Source organism: Ostrinia nubilalis, chromosome 16, assembly GCF_963855985.1.
Source record: "Ostrinia nubilalis chromosome 16, ilOstNubi1.1, whole genome shotgun sequence".
Classification (NCBI taxonomy): Eukaryota; Metazoa; Arthropoda; class Insecta; order Lepidoptera; family Crambidae; genus Ostrinia; species Ostrinia nubilalis.
In genome coordinates, this window is record NC_087103.1 from 2,077,734 (window position 1) to 2,100,135 (window position 22,402).

The 22,402-nt window shown below is 35.1% G+C and overlaps 1 protein-coding gene across 3 annotated transcripts; it reads right to left on the reverse strand.

Moving 5' to 3' along the window:
* Positions 1-917: 917 nt before the first annotated feature.
* Positions 918-13,629, reverse strand: LOC135079237 (formin-J-like). 3 transcript variants are annotated; one of them, XM_063973829.1, is made up of 3 exons: positions 13,483-13,629; positions 6,948-7,049; positions 918-5,852 (listed from the first exon to the last, which is right to left on the reverse strand). In XM_063973829.1, the coding sequence occupies exons 2-3, from the start codon at positions 7,045-7,047 to the stop codon at positions 1,831-1,833; spliced, it is 4,122 nt and encodes a 1,373-aa protein (XP_063829899.1). In that variant the 5' UTR covers positions 7,048-7,049; positions 13,483-13,629; the 3' UTR covers positions 918-1,830. The 3 variants fall into 3 exon arrangements, with proteins under 3 accessions (XP_063829899.1, XP_063829898.1, XP_063829897.1); XM_063973828.1 differs by lacking the exon at positions 13,483-13,629 and adding an exon at positions 8,774-9,143; XM_063973827.1 differs by lacking the exon at positions 13,483-13,629 and adding an exon at positions 7,632-7,736.
* Between the last annotated feature and the right edge of the window lie 8,773 nt (positions 13,630-22,402).

Genomic DNA, 22,402 nt, shown 5'->3' on the forward strand with positions numbered 1-22,402 from the left:
ACGTTTTTAATTATTTTATAATTAACAATAACAAAACGCATCATGTACTTACTTATTTATTGAATTCAAAGTACCTACATAGTAACAATAAGATAAATCGACTTAAAAGTCTCGATTTCATAAAAAAGGAAGTGTATTTGTACGGCGAACAATTGGGAAATAAATTTTCTTGTTACTGGTATCATTCCCGTATTTAATTTTTGAAAGCCAAATTCAAGCAAAATACGCGTCGAATTGTAGTACTCACTTATGAAATGTATCACTGGTCACTTTCTTTCGTTTTTCTGATGTATTTTAGACACCCTTTCACAGCACAAACCGTTTTAATTAATTAAAATTCGTCGGACGTGTTTACCAATTTTTCACTTTGACAGTTCATGTGACGTTTACGGGTGAGCCGTGCCGGCTCCCTAAAAACTGCCTCACCTTTCGTGCACTGACTATCTATCTAGGTTTTATTAATCTAAGCCCTATGTTGATAAAGGTTTTTCACGCGTACGCGTACGTGGGATCCTGCTGCGTTACTGGATTACTGATTTTTTATTAAAAAACCTCGCTTTAACTAATCCCAACTAATATTATAAATGCGAAAGTAACTCTGTCTGTCTGTCTGTTACGCTTTCCCGCTTAAACCTCGCAACCGATTTTGATGAAATTTGGCATAGAGATAGTTTGAGTCCCGGGAAAGAACATAGGATAGTTTTTATCCCGGTTTTTGAAACAGGGACGCGCGCGATAAAGTTTTTCTGTGACAGACAAAATTCCACGCGGGCGAAGCCGCGGGCGGAAAGCTAGTATTGCATAATTTGTAGAAGTAAATTGAATCTATATGGCCTAAAAAAGATTTGCTAGAGGATTAAGTACGAAAAAATACATTATTTGCAAACCAGGGCAACTCATAAAATGAAACAAGCAGCTATAAATGTAGAAAAATATATTCTTTGGATTTATTTACATAAAGGTTATTTTTAACCGTCAAATCTTTTCAACCGAGACCTTTTTTGCCAGCGGCATTTGAAGAAACTTATACACTAAAATACATGCATTATTTTTTGCAAAAAACAACAAGAAAATATTTACGCTAAGAAAAAGACATCAACGTTGTTCTCAAGAAATAAATCAAGAGATTACTTAAAGTCCATACTTAAAATAAAATAATAACTAAATAAATGCATAACTATTTGAATTGCATCGAACTTCATCATGTAACAGTCCTATGATTAAACTTAAACGTAATTTTTTTCAAAATAATCTGAAAATAATATTTAATATGAAAACATTATCTTAGCTCCATCTATATCTACCTATAGGTATTAAATTTATGAACTACTTATGTAAATGCGTTAAATTAAACATTTTATACAAACATAATTACTTATTATAGTTGTTGCAATTCACGAAAGGCGAGTGAGCTTTATATGTGTGATGGCTCGCTATTGTTCGTTATTCTAAATTATTAAAAGTTTTGATAGACTATCGTTAAGTGCACATGCACTTAACGATAGTCTATCATACATACACGTACACACAAGTAAAGCTCACTCGCCTTCGTGAGTTGCAAGAACTAAAACAGTATTTGAGTTTTTTCAAAAAAGCTTACAAATATCAATCAACTAAAATATCTTTGGACATAAAATTAAATCTAGTTATTTATAAATGTATTTTATTTTGCATGAGTAAATGCTTCCCTTTATGCGCAAATTGTCCTACCTAACAAGCGCACTAGGATGAACCTATTTATACTTAATTCTATTTACTAGAAGAGGTAATTTACTAGGAACTATGACTTTAAATATAAGATTCAGCATTAATTGCACAAAATGAAAGAAACTAAATTTCATACTCTTGTCTCATGTTGACGATATCGTTTAACGATTTAGGTGACTTGCACGTATTTTCACATTTCCTAGCAGATTTCTTTGCTTGGCCTTTAAAGCTTTTTGGCGCTCTAGAATTTGTGGGTGTATTTGTGTCAGCATTGGGAAATAACATTGGGTTCATTTGGGCCTGTAGTCTTGCCAATATTTCATTTTGCGGACTTAGCGCCGGAGAGTAGCCTCTATTTGGCTGAGGACCATGTGACTGTGCCTTTATGTTTGGTTCAAGACACATTTTTTTGACGGCGAAAGGTCCTGTCTTATTCTTCATGCAAAGAGGGCCAGGTTTCGATGTTTTACTTTTATCAATATTAGGCATATTATCACCATTACGAAGTACATTGCTACTATTCGTTGACTGTTTCAAAGTTGTATCAGCACCTTTCGCTTCTACGTGTTGGTTTTCAAATGTTAAATTGTTGTTGTTTATAGGAGTAATAATTACATCATTACGTTTTAATATCGTGGGCACATTACGACTCCCAATAGTGTTATCGTCTCTGGCGATTTCTCCAGCAGGTTTGTTGCCATAGATTTGTGGTTGGTTTTTGTTTTGATATTGTTCTGGTATAGGTGGAGGGGGATGTGTGAACCACAGAGGCTGGAGTGACGTTAGTAGGTGCTGAGGAGGTAATGGCGGCGGTGGCAGCGACGTGACGTGTGGAGTTGGAGGCGGCGGCGGCGGCGGCGGCGGTGGGCACTGCAGAGGGGGCGGTGGGTACTGCAGAGGGGGCGGTGGATAAGACGGATTTGGAAGGTGTGAAATGGGATGCCCTCCAGTGTAAGGTATATGTGGATATCCTATATTTACAGCTGATTGAGTGACATTTGTGTGATTGCGTGTAAAGTTATTCGGGGATCCATTTACTGTAATATCATGGCTATAAAATTTCGGTTGGTTTCGCATGTTCGTAGATACAGGAGTTTTATTCTTTGCTGGAGCTGCAGAATTCTTGTTTGGGGGCTCGGTTTTAGAAATCTTTCCTGGTTGCAATACCTGATTTGGCACTTGTATATTTGTTACAGTTGTAGCATAGTTCCGCTGATAAATGGCCTGTTCATTAAGTGCGCTATCATTCGTATTCATATTTGCTCTTATGCTCTCATTCATGTTAGAGCCGGTTTTTTGCTCCTGTATTTGAACCAAGTTGCCTGGGTGTTTCATAGTGTTGGTAGCGGGTATTTTGTTAACATCAACTATTGGGGAATGTGTTGACTCGGTACGTAAATTGGGAACGGGCAGAGTCTTGGAACTGTTGGAAGATTTCGACTTACAAGTAGACTTATGAATGATGTTGCTGTTATGATTAATTAAGCTAGGTTTTCGAGCTCCATTGTGTGTGTGATACTGATTGTTGGAAGTGGCTGACATTGCGTTATTATTGTCATAAATATGTTTATCAGAATTTTTTAGATCGGTTTTCTTTGAAGGTGTTAACTTAAATTTATTAGCTGGATTCATCCTCTCTTTAGTAATAGAATTCATATTATCATTAGACATTGCACTATGGAGACTTGTTTTAGATGCTTCAATATTTTTCACATCATTATCATTTCCTTTTGTCAATTTATCTAATTCACTTGGCAGTGGCTGCTTCTGAGAATTTTTGGAATTGCTTGGCACTGTAATAATAATATTTTCATTTTTATAAACTACATTATTTGTAACAGTTGGTTTCATCGAGTGTGCATTTTTGTCTTTTGCGACTTTAGTATACTGGATATCTTTTCTTAGTAGTTGCTTAAGTTCTGAATTACTATTGCATGGTAATATTGGAGAATTGGATCTAAATGAGCTAGAACTTGCAGCTACTACATTAGTCGAATCTCTCTCTACGATACTCGTAGGGGTTATTTGTTTAATCAAATTATTCTTCGATTGTTCATTAAGATTATTTTTAATCAATGAAGCACTTGAATTATTAAGTTCCAAATATTTTTTGTAATGTGCTATGTAAACTGGAGATATAGTAGGCATATTTTTTTGTTTTTTTCTCTTAAAAATATTATTTTGACGTGACTTAACTGCTGAATTACTTGGAGATACAGGAGTTTCATTATTGCTAATTCTGACATTTCCATTGGTTGGGTTTGCTCTGTTTTCTAAGTTCTTATTGTCCATAGGTTGAATTATAGTGCCTAAAAGGCCTAAACTTTCAGAAGCTGAGGTAATGTAATATTTTTTTTCATTTGGGCTAGGCTTAGTACAAGTTGTAGTAGCAGGGAGAACAGGCAGGCTTATGTTTGCATTTCTACTGGTTGGGTTTCTTCCATTTTCAGGGTTTTTAATAGTCACCGGTTCAACTGTAGTCCGCAAAGTTTCTGAAGCTGCGGTAATATTATATTTTTTTTCTTTTGGTTTAGGCTTAGAACAGGTTACAGTAGCAGGAAGAACAGGCAGGCGTGCATTTCCAGTAGTTGAGTTACTTTTATTCTCAGGGTTTTTATTAACTGCCGGTTGAACTGTAGTCCCCAAAGTTCCTGAAGATGAGGTATTAGTTTTATTTTTTTCTTTTAGTTTAGGCGTAACACATGTTATAGTAGCAGGAACAATAGGCAGGTTTATGCTTGCATTTCTACTGGTTGGGTTTCTTTCATTTTCAGGGTTTTTATTAACCACCGGTTGAACTGTAGTCCTCAAAGTTCCTGAAGCTGCGGTAACAGTTTCATTTCTTGTTTTTGGTTTAGGCTTAGCACATGTTATAGTGGCAGAAAGAATAGGCAGACTTATGCTTGCATTTCTACTGGTTGGGTTTCTTTCATTTTCAAGGTTTCTATTAACCACCGGTTGTATTATAGTCCGCAACGTTTCTGAAGCTGTGGTAACAGTTTCATTTCTTGTTTTTGGTTTAGGCTTAGCACATGTTATAGTGGCAGGAAGAATAGGCAGACTTATGCTTGCATTTCTACTGGTTGGGTTTCTTTCATTTTCAAGGTTTCTATTAACCACCGGTTGTATTATAGTCCGCAACGTTTCTGAAGCTGTGGTAACAGTTTCATTTTTTGCTTTTGGTTTAGGCTTAGTACATGTTATAGTAGCAGGAAGAATAGGCAGGCTTATGCTTGCATTTCTACTAGTTGGGTTTCTTTCATTCTCAAGGTTTTTATTAACCACCGGTATTGTAGTCCGCAACGTTTCTGAAGCTGAGGTAAAAGTTTCATTTTTTTCTTTTGATTTAGGCTTAGCACATGTTGTAGTCTTCAGAAAGCCTATTATGCTTGCATTGCCATTGGTTGGGTTTGCTCCACTACTCTCAGTGTTTATATTAGTTACAGTGTGAATTGTAGTCCCTAAATTTCTTAAAAGTTTTAAAGCAGAGGTAATGGTTTCATTTTTTTCTATTGGTTTAGGCTTTGGTCGAGCTTTGGCCGTTTTGCATTTACTCGGTTTTGGCACTTTGGTGAATTTGGTTTTATTTGTATTTGCGCTCGATGAAATATTGTTAAGTTGCTCAGATGATACGACTTTTAAACCTATCAAACCAGTATTATGTTTATAATTATAATCTAATTTAGATACGTTTGCTTGACTAAGAGCTAAATCTGCATCGCTTTTATATCGTTTACATGAAATGTTTTTTGTTTGATCATTTTTACGTTTCTTATCAACATTTTTTGATTGGCATATAATATTATGGGGTATATTAACCATTTCATTTTTATTTAGAAAACCGTCGCACGTATAATCAGTTAGATCTATGGTAATTGGATTATGTAAGTTTTCACTGGAATTATTATCCATGTTTAATTTGTTTTCTTGTGTGTAGGACAAGTTATATTTCTTATAATACCAGGGATGCTCTTTGCAATCGACCACTTGAATACTTAGAGGGCAGCACTCGTTCAAAAAGTCTATGTTGGATTGTAGATCAAAGAAACTCGTAGGCAGAAAACAACTGCTTTTCCCGTACCAAGAAGTTTCTTTTTGTTCACCCTGGTCTTGAGTCGCCAGTTCGTCTTGAGGTAAATTGGAATCTGGAACGGAATTAACATCTTATGATTTCTGATCACTCTGACAAACTCCTTATTAACTTGAGTAGTGATCATGAAGAAGTGACGTTAAATTTTTAGGATTCTAGAATTTTTATGCATTAACAAGAGTCTTGACTAAAATGTTTTGACCTAAGACAAATATTATGTTGACTAAATACTGGCTTTCACGTTTGTGTCGCGTTCTAAAGCAATAAGTTCAGCCAAAGTCATTCATTATTAGGTATGACTTGCTGATAAGAAGACCCACGTCACAAAGCTGTGATCGCGTCAAGGCCAATCTCCTCGCGTATCGCGTAGCGAAGTAGTAGATAATTTTGTGATCCATATTATGACCGATTTGGCGTAGTGGCTGAAAATTTCACTACTATGTCAGTGAGCGCGAGTTCGATCCCGTCTGTTTGTTGTTGACAAAAAAGTGTTTATGATCGTATTTTCATAAAATAAAAATCCCGTGCCGTATTTTCAGAAAATTGTGATGTGAACAATAAGTGTTAAAATTGATTTCGCACCGGGATAACTTAGTAGCAGTATTGTATCATAAAAGTTTGTAAAAATTGTTTCACCTTTAAAGAAAATATAACACTAAGACAGGGTTGCACCATCTTACTTTGACTTTGAAAAAAAAATAATTCAAACTTCATACAAAAAACATCGGTTATCGTTATAGTTACGGTCAAAGTTAGGTGGTGCAACTCAGCCTAAGAAGCGTATTTGTACGCTAAGCTTACATTGCCACGCCATGAACAGTAGGTAACGCCATAGAAAAACGCTTAGATGCGCTGATTTCTATAATCAATTCCAATCTCAATCCGTTCGTCAACTGTCAAATTTATATCTGTTTTTGGTCGAAATAGATATAACAGTTTTCGATGTTTTTACTTTACATATTGTTTATAACATTAATTTTCATATTGTTTATAATATTAAAACAATGTGAAAGTGTAAAAGCATCGAAAATTATGGATATTTGATCGACAACATATTAAAAGACAGTTGATGGACGGATTTGTATTGGGATTTGGCAATCCGGCGTTAGTGTATCAGGCGTCCCAAAAAGTATCGACAGAAATGACTCACCGTCCGGATACGGCAAGTCGCGTGGCCCGTGGTCTCCGTCCGGTTCCGAAGGCTGACCGTGGAAGTGACGATCAGCGTCGGCTGACTCCTGGCGACTCATAGCTACGACAAAACAAAACAAAACAAAACATAGAAAAAAGAAATAAATAAATAATAATAAATGGCGGTCAGGAAGGGAAAATTGGCTTATGGCAAAACATACTTTAAACACAAATCAACAATAAACAATCCTTAGAAAATACCAATTTTTGTTATGGAAAAATGCATTTTTTATAATAAAACAAACTTAAAACAGGAAAAATCATAACACAAAACGATAATCTTTATAAACTCAAAAACATAAGCCAAAGCACATTAATAAAGTAAATTAAAAAAGGTACGATTCAGACTTTTTTTCAATAAAAAACAAAGTTTTGTTAGACACACACACTTTTGTTAGGAGTTAAAAGTTCATCTCATTCATCCGTCAATAAGCCAAGGGACCGGAAATTGATAACGGTAAAATAAAGGTCAAAGTTTAAAACAGAAGTTACATTAAACGGTTAACTCTTTCGCAAATATGTATAAATATATAATAATATAACCTACCTATCGTAAAACTAAATATTTTATTAAAACAGGAAATTTTTATTTAGCAAATAGAGTAAACAGTATGCAGTAGTTTTATTTTACTGAACAACGAACCACTCGAATTTATGTTCTGCATCAAATTCCGCAATGATTCCATAATATTTACGTTTTATGCACTTTTATTCAGATGTATGCGCGTGCGCAACATACATGTGCGACTGACAATATTACTCGATCAATAAAATAAGCTACGTTGTTGAGACATGGGACTCAATTTAAATTTCCAATCACACATCGCGGTGAACACACCGACGACCTTCAAGACATAGATTTTAGACTGCCTAAATTGTGCCTTGTATCTTATGGCGCAAGTACATTATGCGGGAAGTGCCAAGACTTAATAGTGTGAACACCATCTCGGTTACTTTCTCCTCTCTCCTCGCGTGGGTCGCCCATACTTCGGTGTGCGGGCTAGTGCTTCGACTTGGACAATTTCCCGCAAAGTGTACTTGCGCCATTACAATTTGTCGGCTTAATCCGTAGAGCACATTAAGCTAAGCGTTGTCGATCTTATGTTGTTACAATAGGGGCGATTTTGCAACGATAAAGTATTGTCTGTTGTGCTATCTATGTTCGACGAGGCAACACCATGAGACGCTGATTACTTTATAGTAATCTTTAGTATATAGTTTATAGTAAGTAATATTTATTTTTTATATTGACGTCCTGAAACGGGTTTTTAAGTGATGATGTGGAAGCACATCACCTAATAAATGTTGATTATTTAACACAATATCACATCAAAATAGGGCTGCTTTAAAGTAAATATTTGTAGACGATGCAATACCAAAAGCTTAATTCTCTCTTATTAATAAAATAGTTTATAATTATCTGATTGTTATATTTTCACACGTAAACGTTTAGACACATTTTGTTATCACATTCATTCATTAATATAAGACGAAAATTAATAAAACAAATAAAGAGTAACATTGTCACAGAACTATTGATAAAAGTACACAGAACTAAGACTGGGTTGCGTCAAAAATCTGTCAAACTCCATACAAAAACACCGGTTATCGTTATAGTTACGGTTAAAGTTAGGTGGTGCAACTCAGCCTAAGCTGAGATGGTTCAATCACTACGAGTAAATTTTTATCAAACTTTGTTTGCCGGTGTTTATTGGCGTGGACACTATGTGCTATTAAGCAGACACTGCAAAATATTAACACAATCAACAAAAGTGATTTACGTACCCAAGCATTGCCCATATTGAATAGCTTCTTGAAAGACGACACGCAAGTGCACACTACTACTCTATACTACACAAATAACCTCATGTCAATTATTAAAATTTACAATTCATAAATTTATAATTCACGAATCCAAATAAATTTATAATTCATGAATAATTTATTGCTCGGATTCGCACGTCCATTTCAGTCGCGTACTACAAATGGTATGATGGCTGCCTGTGCCTGTCTGTATGAGCAAAACTTTTAAATGAGAGCGCAAATCAAAATATGGATGTATTTTGATAAAATTATTCATGTTGGGTTTTTCTGACTTTAGACCTTTAGATAAACTATAGCGCGTAAAAACCGCTTGGTTGGGAGCGGAAGAGCGTGCGAGTGTAGCTATATTATCTATCTATATGCTATTATGAACTCAATGCGATACTGGGTCCACAATGAATTCTCAGAAGAGATAAACTTGCTAAGAGTTTTGTTTTGCGCAGGAGACAACGAAGCACATGTATTATCTGCACCAATAGGGAATTTGTAAAAAGATAACAGTTAAATTATGTATTTAATTTAGTAACTGTGCGATATTATCAGCTCTCGTTGCTCGTATTACATATTTCAATATGTTTACATTACATTGTGGGATTTAACGTGATTATGGTGCAGAAATGTGATTACAGGAACTCCGCAATAAAACAACACAACCCCATCGAGTTTGGGCTCGTTTGATTCGTATTGACGAGTTCTTCAATCCTATTTGGTAACCAGGGTCTGATGATGGAGCTGGAAGGTGGGCATGGGCATAGGAACTCCGCAGTAAAACGATACAACCCTACTGAGTTTGGGCTCTTTTGATTCGTATTGAGGAGTTCTTCAATCCTGTTTGGTAACCAGGGTCTCATGATGGTGCTGGAAGGTGGGCATGGGCATAGCAACTCTGCAGTAAAACGAGACAACCCCATCGAGTTTGGGTTCGTTTGATTCGTCTTGACGAGTTCTTCAATCCTATTTGGTAACCAGGGTCTTATGATGGTGCTGGAAGGTGGGCATGGGCATAGGAACTCCGCAGTAAAACTACACAACCCCATCGAGTTTGGGTTCGTTTGATTCGTATTGACGAGTTCTTCAATCCTGTTTGGTAACCAGGGTCTGATGATGGAGCTGGAAGGTGATTACAGGAACTCCGCAATAAAACGATACAACCTCATCGAGTTTGGGCTCTTTTGATTCGTGTTGATAAGAACTTCAATGACATTTGGTAACTAGGGTCTGATGATGGAGCTGGAAGGTGGGCATCGGCATAGGAACTCCGCAGTAAAACGACACAACCCCATCGAGTTTGGGCTCTTTTGATTCATATTGACGGATACTCGGATTCAATCGTATATGGTAGGGTCTGATGATGGAGCTGGAAGGTGGCATAGGAACTCCACAATAAAACGACATCAATTCATCGAATTTTGACTTGTGATTCCTATTGACTAGTACTTCAAGGCAATATGGTAGCCAGGGTCTGATGATGGAGCTGGAAGGTGGGCAAGGGCATAGGAACTCCGCAGTAAAACGACACAACCCCATCGAGTTTGGGCTCTTTTGATTCGTATTGAGGAGTTCTTCAATCCTATTTGGTAACCAGGGTCTTATGATGGTGCTGGAAGGTGGGCATGGGCATAGGAACTCCGTAGTAAAACGATACAACCCCATTGAGTTTGGGCTCTTTTGATTCATATTGACGGATACTTCAATCGTATATGGTAGCCATGGTCTGATGATGGAGCTAGAAGGTGGCCAAAGGAACTCCGCAATAACACTACACAACCCCACCGAGTTTGGGCTCCTTTGATTCGTATTGACGAGTACTTCAATCCTAAAATGTGTGTTCTATCTATCTAACTAGGACCATGAGATAGCTGATGCTGGTCTGGCATGGTCCTTGGTGCTGCGCTGCGCGAAGTCAAAAACTAAGTATCATCATAATATGAGTAGGTAATATCTATTTCTTTTGTAAGGCATGTTTATTAAAAGCTACAGAAGCGTTTGCAACGTTAATGGACACGCTGTATTGTGTTTTAATACGATTCAGCATGATCGTATATCGTATGCATGCGGACCGATTGCCGAAGCGCATGATATTCCCGACACGGATTACATTTAATAAGAGAACTAGTATCCCGGGAATAAAGTCTAATTTTACATTATCTTTCAGGAGATCTGTTTATAGTAGCAATTGGTTTTTCCAATAACCTTGGCGCCAATTCAAGGAACGCTTGTAAAACATGCTAGGGTTCATTACTCGACGCCGAAAAAAGATGTGTGTGTATTTTTTATCCTTGAATAGTTTAACCGATTTTTTTTTATTAGGACAAGCCATCAAGACAAACACGTATACAAGAAAATTAATTATTGTAATAATAAGTACTAAGAACTAAGTATTGACTTAATTAGAGGTGATTTTGCAACAAAAGAGAAACTGCAAGAAAACTTGCAAAAAATTTAACTACTAGTTGGATCGGAAATTGACACGACTGGAATAGAACTAGGGAACTTACTATTCTGTGCTTTTACGTTCAAGCAAGGTCGTCCAACGTCGTGTTGACATATAGGTATCCGAGACGATGCGAAAATAAAAACTAGTATATTTTATGAACGAAATGTATTTTTTCTTTTTAACGATGTTTTGGGTTAGCTGCCAAGAATGTAAAAAGAAGTCAATGTTTTGAGTTGATACCAGTTTCTTTATAAGTTGTTTATTGGTTTTTTAGTTAATTTAGTGCCTATAAAACATTTTTTAATATTACAAATTGGCACTTCAATGTTATTAACTTAAAACAGTTTAAAAATCATTTAAAACAATTGTTCAGAATTGTTATGAATTCATTCTTAGTAAGCATTCTACTAAAGCTTGAGAAAAATATTTAAATATCACCTATTTACAGTTACAAGTAACTTACACCTACTTACTTTTTTTTAAATATTTTATAGCACAGAAAAGTACAGTTGATTTAATCACTTACAGTCTTACCACATGCTCTAAATATACTCTACCAGTTAAATTATAAAATTAAATAATTTAGGCATAAGATCTGTGAATAATAACACACAGATAAAATTTGTTAGTTACTTAGTTTTGTACTTCTCTGACCTAAGTCTTAATAAGTAGGTACCAAAGCAATATCCAATTCTATCACCTTAAGTTTGCCAAGTAATAATAATGTAATATAATAATATTAAATAAATTGTTAATCCAGTTCAATATTATGAATTTGAATCAGAATGCACACAACTTGAGTTCATGAATTCCACATTTACTTATGTTTTACAAATAAATGATTTGATTTGAATTTTTTCAAGTAGCTGGTAGTAGTAGTTAAATCTTTGTAAAAATAATTTGTATTACCTAAGTAACTAAAGATAAAGAAAATATCTAAATCATTTTATTTACAATTCAAAGAATTTGATAATAAATTTACAAACCATTAAATATTACTTATGTGTTAGTGCACATAATCAAATTTTATATTATTAAAATAAGAATCTAATGTTCAAATATTATTGTTATTAAAACATTTATTCCATTTCTGGTGTGGCCTATTAATACTTTACAAATATCTATAATACCTATAAAAATATTTATCTGGTACTTAAAATAGAATGATACAAATTTACATAAAGAGCAAAAAGAATATGTATTATATGTATGTTTGCTGTCTGTAAAATTAAAATGAAATTATATTCTGATAAAATAATTTAATCAAGTAGATCAACTAAAAATATGTAAGCATAGCAATAAGCTAAATATTTTTTTGTGAAGGCTTTCTTTTTTCATAAATTCCTTGAGAGTTTTTTATTGATTGCATGAAGTCACATTTTATTTGTTATTCTAAACAAATAGGACTTTAATTTAAAATAAATAAATTAAGCTATAATATTAGGAACAGAAAGGACAATCTGGCAAGATTATAGTTTAGCAAGGATTTGTCAATAGTTATGCAAGGGCTTAGATTAATAAAACCTAGATGGATAGTCTTCATACAAACGCTTCGTCAAGAGTGAGGCAAAAATCTTACGTCATTAGTGTCAATTTTGTTGGGGAGTGTAGACGGTGAAGGCGATTATCCCGAAAGTAGGGAAATTTTTAATACGTTTTTAATTATTTTATAATTAACAAAAACAAAACGCATCATGTACTTACTTATTTATTGAATTCAAAGTACCTACCTAATAACAATAAGATAAATCGACTTAAAAGTCTCGATTTCATAAAAAAGGAAGTGTATTTGTACGGCGAACAATTGGGAAATAAATTTTCTTGTTACTGGTATCATTCCCGTATTTAATTTTTGAAAGCCAAATTCAAGCAAAATACGCGTCGAATTGTAGTACTTACTTATGAAATGTAACACTGGTCACTTTCTTTCGTTTTTCTGATGTATTTTAGACACCCTTTCACAGCACAAACCGTTTTAATTAATTAAAATTCGTCGGACGTGTTTACCAATTTTTCACTTTGACAGTTCATGTGACGTTTACGGGTGAGCCGTGCCGGCTCCCTAAAAACTGCCTCACCTTTCGTGCACTGACTATCTATCTAGGTTTTATTAATCTAAGTGCAAGGGCTTTTAAAAATATTTGAATAAAGATGTTTTTATACTGAGTAGAAGAGATAAAAAAATACTAAGCTAATAGTAGCTAGGTAAATCTAATTATTGTGGAGTTCTTACCTGGTTATGATAATAAGTTGTTTCTTCTCAAGCCAGTTCAAAAGATTTTTCTGAAGAACTTTTCAAATCATTTATTTTAATAACTAATAATATTGATTACACACATTATTATCAGCAGGATATTCTCGTAAGTATTGCATAATGCAGAATTAGTTAATTAAATTCTCAATAGCTATAAATTTATTTTTACGAAAGAAAAATTAATGCCGAAAATCGGAAATAATTTTAGTGACAGTTGTTTTTTTTTATTTCATTGACAAGGGAAGCGCGCAAAGGAAATGCATACCTTACTGATTTATTTATTTGCTCTGTGCATAAATTATGTTTTCTGTGGCGTGTGCCGCGTGTGTTCCCGCGCTAAAGTTTTAGTTTAAAAAACTTTTAAATATTTTAGATATTATGTTAGTACTGAATTTTTATTATCTTTGTATGTCTGTTAAAGGAATTGACTTAATTAAGATTAATACCTTAGATATTAAAAGGATTGATTGTAGATTCACTTATTATAATCATGTAAGTAAATAAAATTCGTCATGGCAGCGGAATAATGATAGGGTTGCAGTAAGGGCCTTGAACTTATGACCTTCTCCAAAATCACATGTAATTAAGTACAGGAAATTAATATGAATAGCATTTAATATTTTTTATTACAAAAACTTATTTTGTAATAAAAAGTTGATTAAACTCTCAAAATAGCCACAGTTCTGTCACGATGTAGGTGTGTTCAATTTTTTTAATTTAGATGCCGTCGGCCCTCGTCTCCAAGACAAATCTAGTCATTGCAAAGTAAACAGAGCTTTATTGCTCATCTACGGGGCATTAGGCGGTAATCCGGCGCATGCACGCTTCCATATTGCCCCGGGCTGTCATTTAGTCTTTTTTTGCTGGACACAAGAAAATGTATTTTATGCTTTAATGTAACTTATTAAATTCTTTGGTCCTAAGTTTGCAAAACATTTAAAAAAATGAACGTTAGTATTAGATTGATTCAAATTCAAATTCAAATTGTTTATTACATGAAACACGGTACATAGGATGGAACACAAAATTGATGATACAGTTCAACATGTCTCGCCAAATTATGGCGTGTAACAATTAATCCAGTCATAATAATATAAGTCACACATAATAATAAAGTAGGTAAACAAAGTAGGTAATATTACAGTCCAATATAGGTAATTTAAACATTTATTTTTACACAATTAATTCTTTAATGTCATAAAAATTGTTATCTAGAAGCCACGCATACAACTTCTTTTTAAATAATTTCAATGGCAATTCTTTTATATTTGCAGGTATCTTGTTATATATCTTTATACACATATTTAAGCAACTTTTTACATACAGTGCGGTTCTAGGAACAGATTTTAAAACAAGTCTATCAGGGTTCCTTTTATTCCGAGGATATATATCACCAGCCCTATAAAATAAACGAGCATTTGTTTTAACAAAATTACAGATTTCAAAAATGTAAAGGCCTGGCAAGGTCAACAGCTTAAGTTCCTTAAAGATAGGTTTACATGTCTGGTAGGGTGGTACGCCATATTGATTGATAACAAACCTATATGATTGTTTACTTAAAACTTTTAAAATTCCATAATGAGTTATACAAGTTTCAGAATTTTTAAACGCACTGTACGGACATCCATCAATAGCAAAGCAAAAAAAATCAATCAAGTTTTTTCTAAGTTTACAGATTTGCATTATTGGCGCGCGCCGCAGTTGCAAGCCGCAGTGGAGATTTACCTTACCCACGAAGACATCCCGTTTGTTGCAGGAACTGTTTTTTGCAGGAGCCAGTTTAGTAGTATACGACATACGTGTTTTAATAATAACATTTACACAAACATCTCGTTGCAGTGTCCCGCAAAAACCTGTCCTACATTACTGGATCCCGCAAAACTGGATTGCAGGGGGAAAGGGCATTTAAGGCTATATGTAAGTACTCGTAGTTTAGGTATATTTAGGCAGCCCTACCGACCAACCCGACGCATTGAGTCTTTTATCCAGGGCTCCCGCCATTCACGGCGTCAGATCGCAATTACGATAGGGAATGTCGCTGGCAAGTGACTTGAAAGGAGCCTCACACAGCGGGCACTTTAAAAAACCAACAGATTATTTTTTTTAAATCGTCCCCGTTTTGAAACGGAGATAAATAGGCTTAAACAGCCCTTTTATTTTTTTTTATAAACGCAAAGGAATAAAGGGGTGCAAGTTTTGGTTTTAGGCCTTTATTGTTTCAGTCATGAAACAGACTGGTTTTGGTTGGGTTATTCGAGAGTTGAACTGACCCGAAGGTCATGAGCTCTATTTTCCAGACAAGAGTCATAAGTGTTTAAATAGTAAAGACACATATATCCTTTCAAACAATGGACGTCCACTGCTGGACATAGGCCCCTCCTAATGATTTCCACGACAACTCGTGCGCTGCCCGCAGGCCTCTCCATGTGTATGAGCTTTAGTTACCTTGGTACTATTACTTATTCTGTGATTTAGTGTAATGGCGCCAGCGTTGCCAGTTTTTTTTTTCGCCAAGTCGGGACTTTGGTACTTTTTGAGTGAAAATAGCGGGATTTTTCCGTCAGAAGCGGGACATAGTAAAAAAACGTATATAATCAAAGGTTTTCAAATATTTATCTTTTTATTTGACTTAAAATTACGTTTTTTTTTATCCACAACGAGGAAGCTCTTGGCCTGTATCTCACCTGATGGTAAGTGATGATCAGGCCGAAGGTGGAAGCGAGCTTCACCCGGAATCCTCAACCACGGAGGAACTGGCTATCTTACCTCTAACTGCTGGAACACAACAATGCTGTTAAATTGTTTTTTTTTTTTTAATGGCAACCAAACCTCTCTGGGAGGGTTATTTCGAAGTATTTCAATGTTTTTAATAATTTATCACTTCACTGCACTTTAGAACACAAAATAACACCTAATTTGTACACTAAAGTCCATTAAATAATAAATTGAAACCATTAAAACAGATCGACCATGCTTCCAGTTCAACTACCCTCCACGGAATCTGTTAAATTGTTGTTATGGCATGTTTACGTGACAATAGATATCAAAAGTAGCCATAGAAAATGTATTTTAACAAAAAAATAATATTTTAAATCAGAATTACTCTATCTTTAAATTCGTCTTTAGAATAAAAAACGAAAAAAAAAAATCGAAATTAAAAAAGTATTATTCTTTACAATAATATGGCGTTTCAAACAATGGTCTGATGAAGTGAGTGTCTCTCTCCGAAAAGCGGGACCGAGCCTGTCCCGCGCGGGACATTTAAATTTGATTTAAAAATCGGGACGTCCCGCCAAAATCGGGACGTCTGGCAACGCTGAATGGCGCCCTCTGCAAAATTTTGCATCATTCGTATGCATTAATTCGCAGTAAATTATTTTAAAACGAAACGAAATTATGTACTTGTTTAGAATTTACACTAACCATTTTTGCATCAATTTCAAGTGTGGTGCAGTTTCATTTTTGCTGAACTTTTGAAATAATTCTCTATTGCACATTACACATCCGGTCGAGTCAGCTTACTTATTTTGAACACTGTTAATTTTTATTACACTGGCTGACAACAAAACATAATTGAGAAAAAAACACAATATGACAAGTTCCTGGTCGAAAATTATTAAAAAGAAAAGAAAACAAAAGTCGGTCGGATTAACCACGCAGGTCAAACGTCCTCAGAGCACAGATAATACACTGCACACTGGTATATGGTATCAGAATAATATCGGCGTACGCGCATTGAGACAAGTCAATTAACTACTATACATGGTGGAAACGATAACATCTCACTCGATTATTTATAAACTATACAAGATATCGAAAAACTGTTTACTGATCCTGAAAGTGCTTTACGAGCTCTATCAAACGGTATCAATAATAGGTTACCGAATAAACTTGATCTCTTTGATAATTTTTCCAGCTTCCATTTACATGGCGTGGATTTTATCTTTCTAAATTCCCTAGCGGAATCTTGCACTTTTCTGAAAAATGACGTATAGCCTAGATTTTATGTGTAGATAGATAGATTCGTAGTTCACGACTACAGCGTATCAAATCAACATAGCAACACTGAAAGACAGAAGCTAAAGGTTGTAAGTACCATGTTCATGTGTGCAAATTCCAAGAATTAAGTATGTTAAGTACACGTGGTGTGCCTGTGATGATATGATGTAAACTAACACCAGAGCTTACTTGCTTGACGGGATGCAATCTAAAAAGAGGCTTATGTAGTTTTAATAAATACGATTTTGCAACGAAAATATCATAGTCTGATTTACTGGTGTTTGTAGTAGTTGTATGCGCCGTGTAAGCAAGATGCGATGATTTTTCAGTAGGACAGAAGTCTCAGTGAACTTAACATAATATTAAACTCACCACCAAGATAAGTTTGTAAATATATTTGCATAGATTTGGTCTCAAATGATATTCGAACTTATTTTACTTCTTCTTCTTTACTTACCTTGGTCGGCCGTTTGGTGTAGTGGTTCAGAACGGACTACTATGCCGAGAGGTCCCGGGTTGGATTCCCGGCCGGGCAGAAATTGAAATGATGAATTTTAATTTCTGTGACGGGTCTGGGTGTGACTATGTATAATATTTATGTATTAAAAAAAAAAGTACATATGTACCTAAGTAGTATATCCGTTAAGCTAGCACCCATAACACAAGCATTAAGTTGCTTACTTTGGGGCTAGCTGGCGCTGTGTGAAATTGTCCAAAGATTTATTTATTTATTTATTTATATTTATTTGCATGCTAAAATCTTGACGTAAGCTAGTTACCAACATACCAAACATTTGGTGTTAAATAAGCTTCGATCTTATTCATGCTAAAATCATGAATTTAAAGCCACCAACATACTCAATTCGTTTTCTTACCAGAAAATTGATAGACGTAACGATGGATGAACCACGTCCACTGCACCTCACGATTCACTGTGAGTCTTTGACCCAATCTCTATTATACACCAAAACAGCTATTTATTCACAGGTATCTAATAAAGAACTTCCTTGAAAATGGATTGATTTTGGGAACTAAGAGACGCGTTAAGTCTTCAAATGTATTTTCGCTACTAAGAACAGAGCAGTTGGCGCAATGGACATCCCGTCAACGCCTATATTTTTTCGCTAAGGCCATGTACAGACGGATCACGCGATGCATAATACGTTAAAACAAACTTTTCATGTGAGTATAACTCTTATCATTGTTACTTAGCATCAAACCCTTTATTACAAAAAGTTAGACTCTGGTTTAAATTAAATTGAAATGCCATTTTAAACCAGTGTTCATCCCGGGTTTAACTTTTTGGGGGCAACAGTTTATATTTTCATACTTAGTCAATCACAGACTCGGATCTGTAGAATTTATCTAGCGTAGGATTGGTAGAATGGATTGAAGGGATTTGTGTATTGGTAGGTTACTCAGACATAGATAAATATTCCTTATCCATGCTACAGGCAACAAATAAAATCCCAAAATATTCGCCTTTGATGTTATGGCAATTTTTTATGGGAAACTTAAAAATATGTATCGCCTAATTGGTACAAACGAAGTCCATGTTTCACATAAAATCATATCCCACGTAAACCAATTAGGTATGTAGGTTGTAGGTACTTGTGCGAAAAAACGATGTTTCCCATCCATTTCGCTGAAAGGTTTTCCAAACTGATAGGATTATAAAAGGCTTCGGTTGTTTGTATTGTTTGTGGAATTAATTAAGGCTTGGTATTTCTGCTAAAGTAGGTATTTCGCGCTGTCAAAATCTGCGCGCGCAATACTTCGCCGAAGACAGCGCGCCAAAGAGCTCTCGCGGCTACACAGTATAGAAATACGCACTTAGAAATACGCAGTTGGTTAGGTTAGGTTGACTTCCTTCCGTTCAAGCGTCACACTCACAGCACTTTCTAATACAAATCATATCCAAATGATACAAATTAAAACAACTTTCCAAAATTTTTGGGAATATATTTTAGAATCGAATAAATATGGAATATAACTGCCAAAGTAAACACGGTTCAAAGAGGCGTGGCGTCACCCGACCTCCCGGAAGTTCCGCGCGGGCTAAAAGAATTTCAAGATTACGTCACCCGACCTATCGGTAGATCCTCGGGAGCTTGAGCGATTGGAAAAACATTTTATGATCAGTTACTCGTAGTAGCGATTATTTAGAGCTTGGATAATAAATTATAGTTGTTGCAATTCACAAAGCTTTGCATGTGGTTAATTACATTAATCAGTACATGCATCAATTTTGTTCAGTCTTTTTGTTTATTAATAAATAAAAATATCATACTAAAATTGCATACATATTTGTTTGTATTGGTCTGGGTGTTTTCTTTCCATAATTTATGTATAACGTATGTACGGGGCTCTGTATCGAAAATCACTATGAGCAATAAGCATCACACACGGTTACCTGGAGTGCATTACCGCAGCAAAAAGCTTGCCATCTTAAATGAACGGTATAATATCGAGGTTTCGTCAGTACAGTTGCGAACAAAGGTGTTTGTGTAGTGTAGTTGAGTTGAGAGGTCAGATTATTGAAATAATAAAACGATCATTTTATTTTTTAAATACATTTTATAAATAATTTACATTACAGATAACAATGAGAGGATGACATTGCAAGGTGGTGCCAGTCCAGTCTTAAATCCGTTGATATATGCTGCATCTGCCATGTTTTTGGCTAAAAGATTCTTCTATCATGCAGTTTAGACTTTTATTACAGACCTCAGACAGTATTTTTGGAAAACTTTTACGCATGGTGGATGAAGGGACGCTCGAGAGACTCAAGTCTAGAAGAAGTCATATGAACTCCAAGTTTTAAATCCGTTGACATCTGCTGCATCTGCCATCTTTTTGGCTAGAAGATTCTTCTGTCTTGCAGCTTAGACCTTTAGCTACAGACCTTAGACAGTATTTTTTATTATTTATTTGTGTCAGTGTGCTCTTCTAAAGAGTGTAAGATGATTGTATGTAGGTACTATTAAAATGTAATTTTAACTCATTGGTTTTGTCTCATATTTGAGGAATGTACTATATATCATGAGTAGAGTCTTCGTTTAAAAGGATGCGAACGATTTAAATTTCAATAGGTAGACAAAATTGATAATTCTTATTTATCAAAAATTTTAGCTTTCTATAGTAACACTGATATTATTATACTGTGACTCATCAAAGTCATCATTGTCAAAAATATTGACAAATCGCGAACTGTCACGGCCAAAAAACTGACACGCGTCCGTCCTCCGTAAGCGCCACCGCGCGACTGATTGAGATTGTCCAAGCCGTCATGGACGATTTTTTCCACATTTTTTAACATAGTAACTAAATAAGACGCAATATAAAAATTTCATCCGTTAAAAGCCCTCAAGTTATTTCTGAACTTTAATTTAGTAAAAGATTTAGAATCTCAAATCGCTTATTTTAAAAATAAAACCATAAATAGAAAACGAATAGAGGTAACTTTGGGAATTTATTCTATCGAGTCAACTTCATCAAATCGTGTTTCCATCCGTTAATAGCCCTAGAAAATATCCTCAACTATGCCCAATAAAAATCTTAGCCTTTAATTTTACTGTTTAGTACCTCAAAAATGAAAAATGAAAACCTCATTTTCGCCATTTTCTCTGCTACCCGGCCTTAACCGACTCTTTGTCTCGCCGACAAAGCTCGGAGTACAGGTGCTGATAGACTAAGAGCTAGTGAACGCCAAACCTACATCATTTTATAAAAGCTGAAAACTTTCAGCTTCAGTCAGTCAGCGTATGCTCCCAATATGTAAAAATCAGCTTTTATGGTATAACGTAAGCCTAACTTTTACGGTGGCTTTTTCTGCATATTCAATACTACTTATTAATTATTAATTCTACTTACGTTATACCTACCATAAAATCTGATTTTTATGTATAATATTTGGGCAATGATTAGAAGTTGTTTCCACATCAGCCAGACAGTTTTGACAGTTCCAACTCCTTGCCAGACAGTTTCTTTAGGATAGCTGCCAAAGCAACGATGACCCAAACTTCATAATCCACCAACATTCTAACCTATATTGGTAGCATACGCTGACAAACTTTCAGCTTTTATAAAATGATGTAGGTCTGGCGTTCACTAGCTCTTAGTCTATGAGGTACACTTGGAATATGCCTTTGTTACGATGAGAACGTATATTTATTTAATTTATTTCATCGACCGTTTTTTGGCACGATGACATTTATTATACCAACACTTGTTTGTTGATTGTTTGTAAACTCATAAATTCACATATTCACACAAATACTGGTGGTATTCGCGGTGGTATTGGTGGTGGTGTTGACATAGTTCAGGGATCATCCAGACAAAAGCAAAGCTCCAATATGAATGAATGAAGTAGGTAAGTGTACTTTCGAAAGTACCAAGTTTCCGTTGGTGTTTTTCATTTAATTGCATATTTGCATATCTATATAAATAAATAAATAAATATCCTCATACAATTTACACTGCGTCACCTAGCCCCAAATTAAGCAAAGCTAGTACTAGGGTATCAGACAACAGATATAAACATACTGATAGAAAACTTCCAGACTTTCGTGAGGATCGAACCCGCAACCTCTGGCATAGAAGACCAGTGCAGCATTTTTCACTCACTTGTTCCATTTATGTACGTATATCCCCATATAGAAGCAGCTTTTCATCCAGTCAAGTGTTTAATTGGGACCATCTACACCACAGAATTTTTAGTAAACAACTTTTTTTATTTATTTTCGTTTTTCATTTGCGCTAGTTTGTCCGGCCGCGATGCAAATTCGAGTCGACGAATTTAAATGTCTATGAATTTTAAAATCCTACGGATACGGTGTTAGTGTAAAATATACTTAAATATAAAATACAGGGAATAGAAAGTTATTGTTTGGAGTAGACA

Coding starts and splice junctions, on each gene's coding strand:
- LOC135079237 (XM_063973827.1), bottom strand. CDS start 7,674: ATGGAATCATTGCGGAATTTGATGCAGAACATAAATTCGAGTG. Junction 7,050..7,631: donor GCAGAACATAAATTCGAGTG/GTTCGTTGTTCA, acceptor GTTTTGTCGTAG/CTATGAGTCGCCAGGAGTCA. Junction 5,853..6,947: donor CGACTTGCCGTATCCGGACG/GTGAGTCATTTC, acceptor ATTCCGTTCCAG/ATTCCAATTTACCTCAAGAC.